The sequence below is a fragment of the Echinops telfairi genome, unplaced genomic scaffold (assembly GCF_000313985.2).
Source record: "Echinops telfairi isolate 266 unplaced genomic scaffold, ASM31398v2 ScPeMD7_3533;HRSCAF=4204_1, whole genome shotgun sequence".
NCBI classification, from domain to species: domain Eukaryota; kingdom Metazoa; phylum Chordata; class Mammalia; order Afrosoricida; family Tenrecidae; genus Echinops; species Echinops telfairi.
Window position 1 is genome coordinate 8,415,585 of NW_022107432.1, and position 13,986 is coordinate 8,429,570.

Genomic DNA, 13,986 nt, shown 5'->3' on the forward strand with positions numbered 1-13,986 from the left:
GTCAAGGGGGCAGCAGTGAGTGTCAGGACTGTAGGTCGTCCGATTTCTGCCTTGGAGACAAAATCTGTGAATTTTGTCAGTACTGGTCTACTTTCAGAAAAGTTGTTTTAGTCTTGTCTGGAGGCTTTTGACCCTCGACACATTCATTTTATAGCATAAAATATCTGCATAATATAAATGTATTGAACAAGTGTCTTCTTTGCTCCACGCTAAGCATCTTGCAAGTAATGTCTCATTTGAACCTCATAACTCATTGGATCAGCTACCCTGATTTCACATTTGGGGTTGGCAGGGAGGGATTTAAGAGTAGTAGTTCAATACCCCGGGCCATCCTGCTGGTAAGCGTCGAGGCTGGCACTCACCTTGGTGCTCCTGCAGCAGCCTCGGCCCCGCAGTACTGTGCTTGCTCTTTGTGTGCTTTCGTTCCAGCACGGGCACCACCTTGGCACCTTGCAGGCGTGGTGATGACATTTGAAGATGGATGTACAAGATTACCTGGTTTTCCACGGTCAGGGATTTCCGCTGTGTTTGACACTGTCAAACTTTTTCACAAACACCACCGTAACCCGTTCTGGTCACCCCTGGAATATTGCATATTGAAATTGAACCAGTTACAGAAATGAGCCTTCCACAAGCATGTTTGAGGGCCTGCTATATGTCAGGGAAAATCCCGTGCTCCGGTGGCATGGCCTGAGGTGGGGGGTTACGACTGAGGTGGTACAGTACAAGTTGCCTCCTGTTCGTTCTGATGGAAAACTCAAGGACCTGAACAGCTCGCAGGGATCATTGCTTCTCATTTTGTTTCATTTTAATTGGTTACACAAGCAGTGTCTCACACAAACGCAAGCTAGAGAAAGTCTAAGTTCAAGTTTAACTGGCGTCCTTATTGCCTTCTTCAAGAGTCTCCGCTTTAATTTAACTGCTTGGAATAATTATAAATATCACAGATGTACAGCAAATGTATCTCTATTTATTACTACCAGTCATTCAAAAAGAACAAATGGCTGTTTCCTAGTTTAAGTTATTGCGTGTCTGTTAGCTTGCCAAGTCTGGCTCTGCTGCTGCTGTGTCAGAGTAAAACTTCCAGTTGTTAGAGTCGCATGCTTTCCAATCTTAGAACGCTAAAGCAGAATTCTCCAATTAGTGGGTCACGTCGGTAGGGTGAATTGTGAGCATTTTGAGTGTTAGTGCTGTGTCCATCTGGAGGACCATGGCTATCGTCATTGCTGAGTTCCTGGGTGTAACCCGTCTCCTCACGTGGCACTTTCACACAGAACACAGTGTAAACGGTGCCCCCTGCAGGATGCAACACGTACTGGGAGCACACCCTCAAACTCGCTGCCATCATGTCGATTTCAACCTGACAGACGGGTGGAACTGTCCCTTTGGTTTCTGGCACTGAATCTTTAAAGGAGCAGAAATCCTTTAGCCTGCAGAACAGGTAGTGGTTTTGAACTGCTGGCCTTCCAGTTGGCCCAAGTCATAACGCAGTACACCACCAGAGCTCTGAGCCTGAGAAACCCACGGGCAGTTGAACTGCCCTATAGGGTCACTGTAAGCATCACCTCGACGGCAGAGTTCAGTTGCCGCGCATTACTGTAGCTCTCCCCTTCCCCACTTCTGAAAGCTCTAGAAACTTGGTAAATATGCTGGGTCTCTAGTGAAGGGCCAGCAGGGTCAGTTCTGTATTTGACTTTTTACTGGGCAGGGTTTTTGATCCTGATGAGTACTGAATTTCCAGTTTGTCAACTCCTCTGTAGGCCCTGCCGGCTGTTGTACTTAGGGGCTTAGGGGGCCTATCCATGTCGAGGAAGACAAGAAGCGGGCTTAAGTAGAAAAGTGCCAGGGTAGGTAGGGATGGCAGAAGGGCTTTCTGAAAGTCAGATGCTACATGCTGGTTGTGGTATGGTCCTGGGACAGTACTGCCAGGGAATCTATCCACATAGGACACAACACACTCAATCCCACAAAGTCTAAACCAGACTTTACACATAAACACTGAGAGTAAAGACATGACTGTCACCTGATTATAAATTATATGTCCATTCTTAAGAATATGCCTGAGTCCCTGCCACCTCCCACGGGGCTCCAGCAAGAGGCACTGAGAGCTGGAGATGCTGTGGACCAGACTCCCAAGACGTTTAGAGGTGGCAGCGAAGAGTTCTCCAAGTCTGATAGGGAATGGTTTCCAGTCAAGCTCCATTGGGAAGCACGGGAGAGACAGAATGAGGAAAACAGAGGCCCTGGAGGGAGGCACAGCTGGAAAGAACTTGGGAACTTTGTAGACTGACATGGAACATTGGAACATGGACTTGAGGAAGGGGAGTGTTTCTGAATGGAAGGGATTCACAGTACGTTACTGGGGAACCTGAGGAAAACATGAGATTTGTTCACTAAAACAAAAGGTCATCGAAGGGATCACTGAAGACAAAAGGGTACACAAGCAAATATGGTGAAGAAAGCTGATGGTGCCTGGCTATCAAAAAGTATAGCATCTGGGGGTCTTAAAGGTTTGAAAGTAAACAAGCGACCATCAAGCTCAGAAGCAACAAAGCCCACATGGAAGGAGCACACCAGCCTATGCTATCACGAGGTGTCAAGGGATCAGGTATAAGGCATCATCAGAACAAAAAATCTTACCATAGTGAATGATGGGGGGAGTGTGGAATGGAGACCCAAAGCCCATTTGTAGGCCACTGGACATCCCCTTGCAGAGGGGTCTCGGGGAGGAAACGAGCCAGTCAGGGTGCGATGTAGCAACGATGAAAAATTCAACTTTCCTCTGGTTCATAAATGCTTCCTCCCCGCTCCCACTATCATGATCCGAATTCTACCTTGCAAGTCTGGCTAGACCAGAGGATGTACACTGGTACAGATAGGAACTGGAAACACAGGGAATCCAGGGCGGATGATCCCTTCAGGACCAGTGGTATGAATGGCGATACTGGGAGGGTAGAGGGAGAGTGGGTTGGAAAGAGGGAACCGATTACAAGGAACTATATGTGACCTCCCTGGGGGACGGACAACCGAGGAGTGGGTGGAGGGAGACGTCGGACAGGACAAGATATGACAAAATAACAATTTATAAATTATCAAGGGCTCATGAGGGAGAGGGGAGCTGGGAGGGAGGGGAAAAATGAGCTGATGCCAGGGGCTTAAGTGGAGAGGAAATGTTTTGAGAATGATGAGGGCAATGAATGTACAAATGGTGCTTTACACAATTGATGTATATATGGATTGTGATAAAGAGTTGTATGAGCCCCTAATAAAACGATTAAAAAAAAGAACATTTTGAAAAATAACACTATTACTATCAAAATACAAGAAAAGTCTGTATTTTGAAGCAAAAAGCACGAGGCTTAATGACAAGATGGTGAATCATTAAAACGGGACACTCATTTCATTGCTTAAATAGGATCTGAATAAAAATAAAATGTTGAGTTATAACAGTAACAGAACAAACAAAAGGTGTCCAAAAAGATGGCAAACAAAACATCTGCAGGTGAACCTCAAGACAGCACCCCGGAGACTCGTGCTAGCCATCTCGGAGGTCTTGTCACAGATGGGAGTCCAAAGTCTGTGACCCCGGGCAGTGGGAAGGTTGACATTTGAGCAGCACGCATGTCCTCAGATCAGAATTTCTTTTCATGGAGACTCAGCATTTACAGTTGTCATACTAATCTAGATCGGGAGTATGTTTCTGTGCAACCAAATATATTCCAATGAAAGAATTTGAGGTATTCACTTTGAAGCAGAATTTGAGGAAATTATGTTTTTATGTGTCAATCGCATTGGTCACTTTGACGAATAAGTGTTCTATAGTTGTGTTATCACAGATGATGTATTGACCGATTTGTTGGTGAATAAAATACCAAATTAAAATATGGTTTCATCACGTATCTACTGTATGTGAGTTTGCCTAACAGAGTTTTAGGAATAGATTAACACTCGGTGCTGGAAGGATGTCAGTAAAATGGTTACATGTTAATGACTGTAGAATGAATTTATATTGGTTACACAAAGAAGTTGTTTGCTGGTGAGAGGCCATAAAACGTACATGCACTTAGAACAACAAGAAAGAAGTAAAACACCGAGGCCCCGAAGCATTTGTCCAGCAGTAGTAACAAGCTAGAAGCACCCCCATCAAGAAGGGGAGGGGCACCGGGAGGTGAGTTGGGGTACAGCTATGCAGAACACACTAGAGTGTTTTTGAGTTACCAAGACTTTGTGGTGGCACTTAGCTTAAAAAGGGGTGGGGAAAAAAGGCAGGTTACAACATTTCAGTTTTGTAATGATTTAAGATTTTATAGAAATGAAGTATTTGAAAAACGAGTAGTTAGACACAGTGGTAAAATCATAAGTGATTTTTCTCACATTAAAAATACATAGCATGAGATGCATAAATCTTTAAGTTCTAACAAGTTTGATACGAGTACCTCCAAAGTGTCTGATGAATGACAGCGAGAACACAGGGAAAGCCTCTTGTGCAGTTCCTCATGTCTGGAAGCACAGGGCTTTGTGGCCGGCAGTCGCAGAGGAAGGCTGCAGCTGAAGGCAAAGGACTGCTCTCGGGGCTCCGCTGTCTCCACACCCGGCAAATCCCCAGGGCAGCCCTTCTTGCTATGTACCCATCCACAGAATAGTAAAAAATATATGTATATATTAGCAGCTAGATCTAGTAGAAGACAATTCAATCTAAAAACTAGGTAGGCAATTAAAATATTTCTGGTCTTGTGTTGGTTGCAAAACCCATGATGCTGGGATATTCTCATCTGAAACTGCATTGAGTATCCAATGAGAGCGGTTATGCCTTACATGAAGTACTAGTTATCACATCACATAGTATTCTCATCACTTTCACATCATTTGTAAATAACATGTAGGTTTCAGAGCTAATTGACTTTGCTTTCAGCATTGTGTTGCAGCATTTTGGAAGCACCTCCTTTAGAATGCTCCAACAGCTTAATGGCCTTGTCAGCGTTTTCAATATTTCTGAGCAGAGTCTCTAATCTTCTCTTAATTTTCTTTTGGTCTTCAAGTGCACAGCCAATCACTATAGACTGAAATTTCTGGTCAACTGGCCCAGGGGGCACCTCAGAAGAGCAAGCACTGTACAGTGACATTAAGTGGCTCTTGGCATTTTCCAGGTCATCCAGAAACTTGTTGACCACCTCATCGATGATTCTGGTGGCATGCTTTAGGGATTCTTGCTGCTGGGGGTTCCTGATCGTCTCTACTGACACTTCAACGGTGAGCGTTCTTCCCATCAAACGGTTTGCAGTCAGATTTAATTCTTCTCTTTCTCCTAAACACACAACGAAGAAAATCATCAACCAGAAACAAACTTGTCTCTGTCAAGAGCACAGAGGTCAAAAAAAAAAGCACAGAGGCATTCACTTGTGGCTAAATCCACTCTTTTCTGTAAGCCTTTCTCCTATGATTTTTTTTAAAGTAAAGGCTAAATCTACAGTACATAAAATTGATGACATGTAATGTTGTAGAATGCCTTTGCCAGAAAGTCTGTATACTTGGGATAACAGCAGATTTGTTAGGTGCTAGCATATTTGCTGAAGTTTGGGAAGGAATGGATTTGTTACTGAGATAAAATCGCACCCAGAGAATGTGGAGACAGGTGTCTTGCATCTCATAAAGGGTGGATGTGTATCTATATATATGCCCCTCTGTGACTGAGAAGACACGGCCATCATAATGGAGAATGACCAGCCTCAAAACAAGACACTGACTTCATCCTTCCCAGACAAACTGAAGCAAGCAAGGCTAGTCTTGTCCAGAGCACTGAAAGATGGGGTGAGGAGCTCAGTTGTCACATTATTTATACGAGAAAGCCAGCAATCTCTTGTTGGTCCTGTGCCTTAACTTCCCAACTCATGGATGAGTGACTACAACGCTGAAGAAACACTAGATCGTGGCTCCTCTGTGGATCTGTCAGAATGATTACTTAACCTCGCCAGCTCCTGGGCCCACTAGTTTGCCCTGTGACGTGGGAAAAGGATCCAATTAGAAAGTTCAGAGCCAATGAAATGGATTTTACATGTGACCTCTTCTGTGGTCAGGCCTGCTTTTCCTATGAAAATAATAGCATGTTTTTGCATTCATGGTTGGTTTTTCTCGTACTTTATTTCCCCTCTTAAGTAATTCACATTCCAGTACAACTCCTTTTTGTGCTTACGTCTCTCCTTCCAAACTCGCATCTTTCTTGTCTGCCTCTCAGTGTCTTACAGTTAGGAGTGTCAACCTGGGGTCCAACACAAGGTCAGGAAGCTGTGCTCTTCCGGACCTTGCGGGCCTGCCAGCCATGTCTGAGGTTCAGGAGGAGCATGTTGGAAGAATGACGGCTGCAACAGACTGATGGCTTCCGTGGCAGCTCACAATAAATGCTGAAGCCCAATGAACTCAGACCCAAACAGAGCAAATATTGGCCCTCACACACCCCCAGCCCTTGCGCCATAGGTCAGAGAGGAGTCCCCTCCTGTGGGAATGCTCTCACCATCACTGATCTGCCTCATGTCCTGGCTATTTTGGATACTGTGGATCATCTCCAGGAGGATTTCTTTCTCTTGCTCAACAGCGCTTGCTGCTTCTCTCAGAGCTTCCACCCTGTATGCATTGGGGAAGCAAGAGAGTTGTTACATGAAGAATGATGGCCTATTAAATTTCTTCATCTCTACCATTCATCCAGCTTTCAAGTTTACCAGGAACACCTTTAACAGTAACAGTCCTTTTTATTTTTGGTCTTTCATGTTTCTATTCTCTTTGATCCCTTTTTATTTAATCCATTAATGCCACTTGCATTTCGTTCCCTACTTATAGGGGAATTAGTCTTTTGAATGTTTACCTCTGTATTTATTATAAATTTATGTTTATGCATTCTGTATATTTTTACCTCGATTTGTTTCTTTTTTCACTCACTTTGTTGAGAACCATTTGTGTCCATCTATATGTACATCTTATCAGTAGCTTCACTGCACGCTGTACGGATATCCATCTGATTTTACCTCTCCAGGCTCCCACTGATGGTCATACTTGTTACATCTCCCAATACCACAAATTAGATTTAAAGAATACAAGCCTCCTTCTGGACCTCTGTGAGAATTTTCTCCTTATGTACAGTCATGGAAGAATTGAGAAGACTAAGCATTTATAGCCAGAATTTGACTCAGTACTGACAGACTGTCTTTGAAGCTGGCTGGACCATCCACACTCCCAGCAGCCAAGTACGAGAGCCTCCGTACCTCTCCCGATAGGTACCAGACCCACGTCTCTACAGCTAGTCAGCATTTTCCAACTTGCTGACTGCGGTGCCATTCTACCGGTCAGTGATTTGTCAGTATTTCATTTGCATTTCTTTGACTACTAATGACGTTGGGCATCTCTAGATCTGCCGTCTTAGCCTGTTTAGTCACTGCCTACTTTGTTATCCAGTCCTTCAATAGGGATTATTACCATCCTCTTGTTATGGCACCCTGATGGCTGGGCTACTCGTAGTTCCCACCCACTAGCTGCTTAGGAAGAAGGATGTGGCAGTCGACTTCCCCAATAACTGCAACCCGGAAATGTCACGCGCAGGGCCGCACTGTCTTTCAGGGCCACTAAGAGTCTAAATTCACTTGACAACTATTTTTTTTATTGTCCTCCTGTTGACTTGCAGCCATTCTTTATATACTCAGTTATTCTCTTTTTGGTTTCAGGAATTGCAACCATCGTCAGGGTCCACACTTGTCTATTTCATACACGAGGGGATGAAACACTGCCTGGTACTACGCCACCACCGCCACCACCACCACCACCACCCCCCACCCCCGATTGGTTGCATATCAGACTTTTGTGATCCACAGGGTTTTCTTTGGCTAATTTCCATAAGTAACTTCCAGACCCTTTTCAATTTGGAAGCTCCTCTGAAGCGTATTCAGCATCTACTGAGGCTGTGCATGAGGTGCAACGACGGAGGACTGAGCCTGTGTCTCCTGCACAGAAGATAAGAATTTGGCCAATGGGCACACCACTGCGCTCACTTCCTACTGTGGTAGTCTGGGTAGACTAGGGAAACAAATCCAGGGAGATTCATATATATATAAAAGAAAGGGCTTTAAATCATATAGTAATTGTATAAGAGAAAACAGCCCAGTCCACTCCAGATCATGTCCATAGGGCCAATACTAGCCCATATGTTGGATTCTTCAGACTCATGCAACATATGCAATGCCACCAAATGGCGGAAGCTCACAGTCCAGTGGGTGGAAAGTCTTGTGGATCCAGTGGCAGTAGAAGCATCTCAATGCTGGTACGCATATCCATGTGGCTCCTCCAGCTCCAGGGTTCTGGGTGCCATTAATATTAGCTCCATGAGGCTTGTCAAAAGGAATGTGTAGCAGAGAAGTCTGTGTCCAATCTCCAGGGAAGAAAACTGGAGTTCCCAGAATCCTCAGGAGAAGGCCATGCCCACACACAGGCACCATTGGCTATGACTTGATTGACAGGCTAGACTCCATCCTTTTGCTCAAGTTCACAGGAGATTCTGTAACTGCCACACCTACCCCTAGATCATACAGTATGCTTCTATATTTTCTTTTAACTCAAGTTTTACTTTTCATAGATGTGACTTGAATCCATCCAGATTCCAACCTTGTATACAATTAGGTAGTAATTTGTCTTTCTTCAAAACAGTGACCCACGTTCTCCAACATTCCCTACCCCCAAATCTAACTATTACCCAAATGGTTTTTAAAAGTCTACCCAAAATCTATTTAGTTAATAAGTATGTTTGAGAACCTTGCACCAACATCCATGGGGGTTTTTTTTTTGCACCATCTTGTACTTGTTGGGTGCTCTGGGGTCAGCTCTGACGCATAGTGACCCGATACACCAAGGGGGACCAAAAACCCTGGAATTTTTCCCCTCCAAAACTATGTATTTAAATTTTTTTTTAACAAAACAATCTTATCATCTTCAACATATTCTCTGCAATGTACTTAATACATCTGTCAAATCTGCGATTCAATTTTTGGATGCATTTTTCAAACTCATCTCTTTAGATGGCTAATAGCACTTCCCTAGTTTTTGTCCTTACCTCTTCTACATCATTAGATCTGTCCTTTCAGGTCCCTCTTCATTTGCAGAAACAAAAAGAAGTCACACAGAGCAAGGTCAGGTGAATCAGGTGCGTGGAGCAAGAGAGGGATGCTGGTTTTTGTCAAAAACTGGCACACTGAGATGGCTACATAAGCAGGTGCATTGTCGTGGTGGTAAAACCAGTCCCCCGTCTGCCACAAATCAGGCCATTTTTGTCTCACACTGTTATGCAGTCTTTTCAGAACCTCTAAATAGAAAGCTTGATTAACAGTCTGACCTGGTAGAACGAACTCCAAATGCACTACAAGTTGGCATTTTCGTCCATTTGGGAAATTGACAAGTCCAGAATCTATCGACATTTCACCTTATTTGAAACGAGAAAACCACTCGTACACTTGCGTTTTTCCATAGTGCTGTCCTGGTAAGCTATGTTCAACATCACAACAGTTTCTGTGGCAATTTTTTCCTGAACATGAAACAAAATTTCACAGCCATACACTGTTTTCTTAAATTGGCCATTACAAAAAATAAGGTTCAAGTGAAACTGTTTTTACAAAAAAAGTTACTGTGACCAGAAGAGAACCTTCCCAGGTGACACTACTGGGTGCATTAACTCCGAGCAAGTTGCTTGATGCTCACATAAGCAGAAAAAAATGTGAACTACAAAAGGTCCACTCTTCCCAATGCAATTCCAGTTTTTTGGGAGGTACCCTCTCTTATACAACAGAATGAAACACTGCCTTGCCCTACACACCCTCACAATTGTTCTTCTGTTTGAGTCCATGCAGCCACTATGTTAATCCATCTTGTCGAGAACCTTCCTCTTTTTTGCTGTCCGACTGAGCAGGATGCCTTATGCTAGAAGATTTGGTAGAGCAAGCTCCTTTGTCCTCTTTAAAGATAATTTGACTGTGCATATGGACATTTATTCTTCTGAATTCCAGATTAATTTTATTCAGTTTTTCATAAAAGAAGGAATTTGACTTAAATATTGTTGTTCCATAAGTAGGCATGGCATATCTATTTTATTTATTTTGAAACCATTTTATTGGGGGCTCTTAGAGCTCTTATCACAATCCATCCATCCACCCATCCATCCAGCCACCCATCCACCCATCCATCCATCCATCCATCCATCCATCCATCCATCCATCCATCGTGTCAAGCACATTTGTACATATGTTGCCCTCATCATTTTCAAAACATTTTCTCTCTATTTAAGCCCTTAATATCAACTCATTTCCCCCACCCCCATGAGCTCTTGATAATTTATGCTTTTTTTCCTTACATTTTCTTTCTATTTGAGCCCTTGGTATCAACTCATTTCCCCCACTCCCTTGAGCCCTTGATAATTTATACTTTTCCTTACATTTTCAAAACATTTTCTTTCTATTTGAACCTTTGATATCAACTAATTTCCCCCACCTCCATGAACCCTTGATAATTTATACTTTTTTTTTTTCTTACACCGACCTCTGTCTCCCTTCACCCACTTTTCTGTTGTTCGTTCCCCTGGGAAGGGGTTATACGTAGATCATTGTGATCGGTTCCCCCTTTCTCCCTGCACCTTCCTCTTACCCTCCTGGTATTGCTACTCTCATTATTGGCCCTGAAGGATTTATCTGTCCTGGATTCCCTGTGTTTCCAGCTCTTATCTGTACCAGTGTACATCTTCTGGTCAAGCCAGATTTGTAAGGTAGAATTGAAATCATGATAGTGGGGGTGAGGAAGCATTAAAGAACTAGAGGAAAGTTGTATGTTTCATAAGTGCTATACTGCACCCTGACTAACCCATCTCTTCCTTTGACCCTTCTGTAAGGGGATGTCCAATTGTCTATAGATGGGCTTTGGGCCTCCACTCCGCACTCTCCCTCATTCATATTGATATGTTTTTTTTGTTCTGGGTCTTGAATGCCTGATACCTGCTCCCATTGACACCAAATGATCACACAGGCTGGTGTGCTTCTTTCATGTCGGCTTTGTTTCTTCTCAGTTAGATGGCCGCCTATTTATCTTCAAGCGCTATAACTTTTGATAGCCAGGGGCACCATCAGCTTTCTTCACATTTGTTTATGCACCCATTTTGTCTTCAGAGATGGTGTTGGGAAGGTGAGCACCATAGAATGCTGGGTTATTTCAACAAAGTGTTCTTGCACTGAGGAAGTACTTGAATTGAGGTCCAATATCTGTCTGCTACCTTAATTCTTAATACATAAATATATGTTCATAGATCTATTTCCCTATCATTATATATAGAGATATTTACATATATACATGCCTCTATTTAGACCTCTAAAATGCCCTTTGCCTCCTAGGTCTTTCCTCTATTTCCTTTTACTTTCCTCTTGTCCCAATGTCATGTTTGGCCTTCATTCAGGTTTCAGTAATTCCTCTCGGCTACATTACCCTTGATTAAGCCCTAGCAGGCCTCCTACACCCTCCTCGCCATCTATTTTAGATCACTTGTTGTCTTGTCCCTGGGTTTGTTAACACCCACTTCCTTTCCCCTGCCTCCTCCCCCTCCCGTGTCCCCACATTAGGACATCAGTCCCATTGTTTTCTCCTCTGCATTGTTTATCCTGCCTATCTTATCTGGATAAACCTGCAGAGACAATAATAAGCACAAAAACAAGACAAAGCAAAATAAAACAAAAAAACCCACCACCACCACCACAAAAAATCCAAAGCCTATAAATAGTTCCAGGTCTGTTTGTTGACATTTAGGAGTGTTTTCTATTCAAGTGTGATGGGGTGCCATGCCCTGTCCCCAAAGTCCATTTTTGGTATTCCCCAGGGACCTCATTGCTTTGCTCCCCTTGCTGCTCTGTTGCACACCCTTAGTGTTTCGCACCAGTGTGATCTTCTATATTCTTAGTTAGAAATTTAAAGTACTTTTAATTATGGTTTTGATACTCTTAAATATCCTCCATGTTTGGATTGTGTTACTATTGCAAATACATTTTTATTATATTTTCTAGCTGCTTATTGCTATTTTTGTAAGTTCACCTTGTAACTAGAAACCCTGAGTTATACTTATTAATTTTAAAGGTTTCTCTGTTGCTCATGCTGGCTATTTTACGTTGATGATCATTATCATCTGGAAAAAAGGATAGTTTTTTTTAAATCATTTTATTAGGGGCTCATACAACTCTTATCACAGTCCATACACACATCAATTGTGTAAAGCGCATTTGTACATTCATTGCCCTCATCATTCTAAAAACATTTTCTCTCCACTTAAACCACCGCATTAGGTCCTCATTTTTCCCCTTCCTCCCCGTTCCCCCAAAAAGGATAGTTTTTATCTCTTCCCCCCCCCCAGTCCTGTTACATTATTTGCTTGTTTTTCTTTATAGTGTTGGCTAAGGTATTGTGTTAAACACAATATGGGGCATTTTTGTCTTTTTCCAAATCTAAAGGGAATTTCCCTAGATATTTTTTATATAAAATCAAAATCATACTATAGAAGCACTACTTTCCCTCCCTCACCCTCAACAACACACACATGAGCACTTAGTGTACACATACATTCACAGATCCAGACACTAAAGGTCTAGGTGAGCCCTGGCGGCATAGTGGGTTTCACACTTGGGGATGCCCACCTCAAGGTCAGCAGTTTAAAATGATCAGTTACTCCGAGGGAGGAAGACGAGGCCGCCTTCTTCTGCTGTGAAGAGCTATCATCTACAAACCCACGGGGGCAGGCCCAGCCTGTACTGTACAGTCACTATGAGTCGGAACTGACTTGATGGCAGTGAGGTGGTTTTTTTGGGAAATGATTAGGCTGTGGAATCATAAGATCAAAAAAAAAAAAAAAAAGGAAAAGGATTTTTAAAAGTCCTTTATTTCCAGGGCCAGATCATATTCTGATTACAGTAACTAACTAAGTTGCCAAATGAAATAGTGGCAGAACTAGTATTTGAATGATCTTGGAAACATGAGATCTCAGAAGAGCTAATCCTGATTGCTGCCTTAAGTGGGAACAACATCACCAATGTTTTAGCATGTGTCCATTCCCTAAGAATGCAGATGCCAAAAAAAAAAAAAAGAATGCAGATGCCTTTCCCCCACCAGTCACCCACCTGCCACATTCCAAAATAGCACCAATAGACTGTACAAACACAGGGTCTCTTTACTGTCTAAAATACTAAATGTATGTCCAGCTGTGCCATAAGAGCTGGTAAGCAGAGTCAGCAAGAATTTCTTGTCACAAATGTAAACGTAAAACGAATTTTACAAATGTAAAACCAGAAACAATAGTTTACAAAATCATAGTAATGCCAGGCTGTCTTCCAGCACCATTCAGTACTACTTACCTTTTGTATTAGCAAACTCTCAGACACACCTGGGCCGATTCCATATAAAAGCAATTGAGTTGGCACTAATATGAAATATTCATGCTACAAACAGGCCATGGCTCCAACATTGAATGACACTGAAGAGCATGTGATGGTAAATGAGAAGATGCTGAAAGAAGAGATTAATGTTTCAGCACTTGAGCTTGAACTAAAATGTAGGATGCAAAGAGAATGGAAAGTTCAAAAAGGCTTCATTTACAACTGCAACTTACGAGAGTAAATTTTGGGGGTTAGTAAGAAAATGGATTAAAAGAAAACAGTACAGAAAAACATCTATTGCTAAGTAGACGTTTTTTCATTAATTGAGAACAAATATATAGAAAGTTTATAGTAAGAGTAGAGGCATTAAGGATAAAGTGAACCTTCAGCGTTCTCCCACACCCCCTTATGGTAGACTTATTGCCAGGGTGTTTTCCCTGTGAAAAACAGATTTCGTCTTTCATAGAACTTATATACATATTTATGTACACTCTTAATTTCATAGAAAAAAGAAAATGTCGGTCAATGAATGTACAAATGCGCTTTACACAATTGATGT

At 42.5% G+C, this 13,986-nt stretch overlaps 1 protein-coding gene across 1 annotated transcript in view; it reads right to left on the reverse strand.

Annotated features, from left to right (window-relative positions):
• Positions 1 to 4,278: 4,278 nt before the first annotated feature.
• The window catches only part of BAG2 (BAG cochaperone 2), a 21,065-nt gene continuing 11,357 nt past the window's right edge, over positions 4,279 to 13,986 (reverse strand). Inside the window, exons 3-4 of the mRNA XM_045294748.1 lie at positions 6,509 to 6,618; positions 4,279 to 5,305 (exon numbers count right to left, since the gene is read on the reverse strand). Coding sequence (XP_045150683.1) covers positions 4,893 to 5,305; positions 6,509 to 6,618 — 523 coding nt within the window. The 3' untranslated portion in view covers positions 4,279 to 4,892. The remainder of the gene's footprint in view (positions 5,306 to 6,508; positions 6,619 to 13,986) is intronic.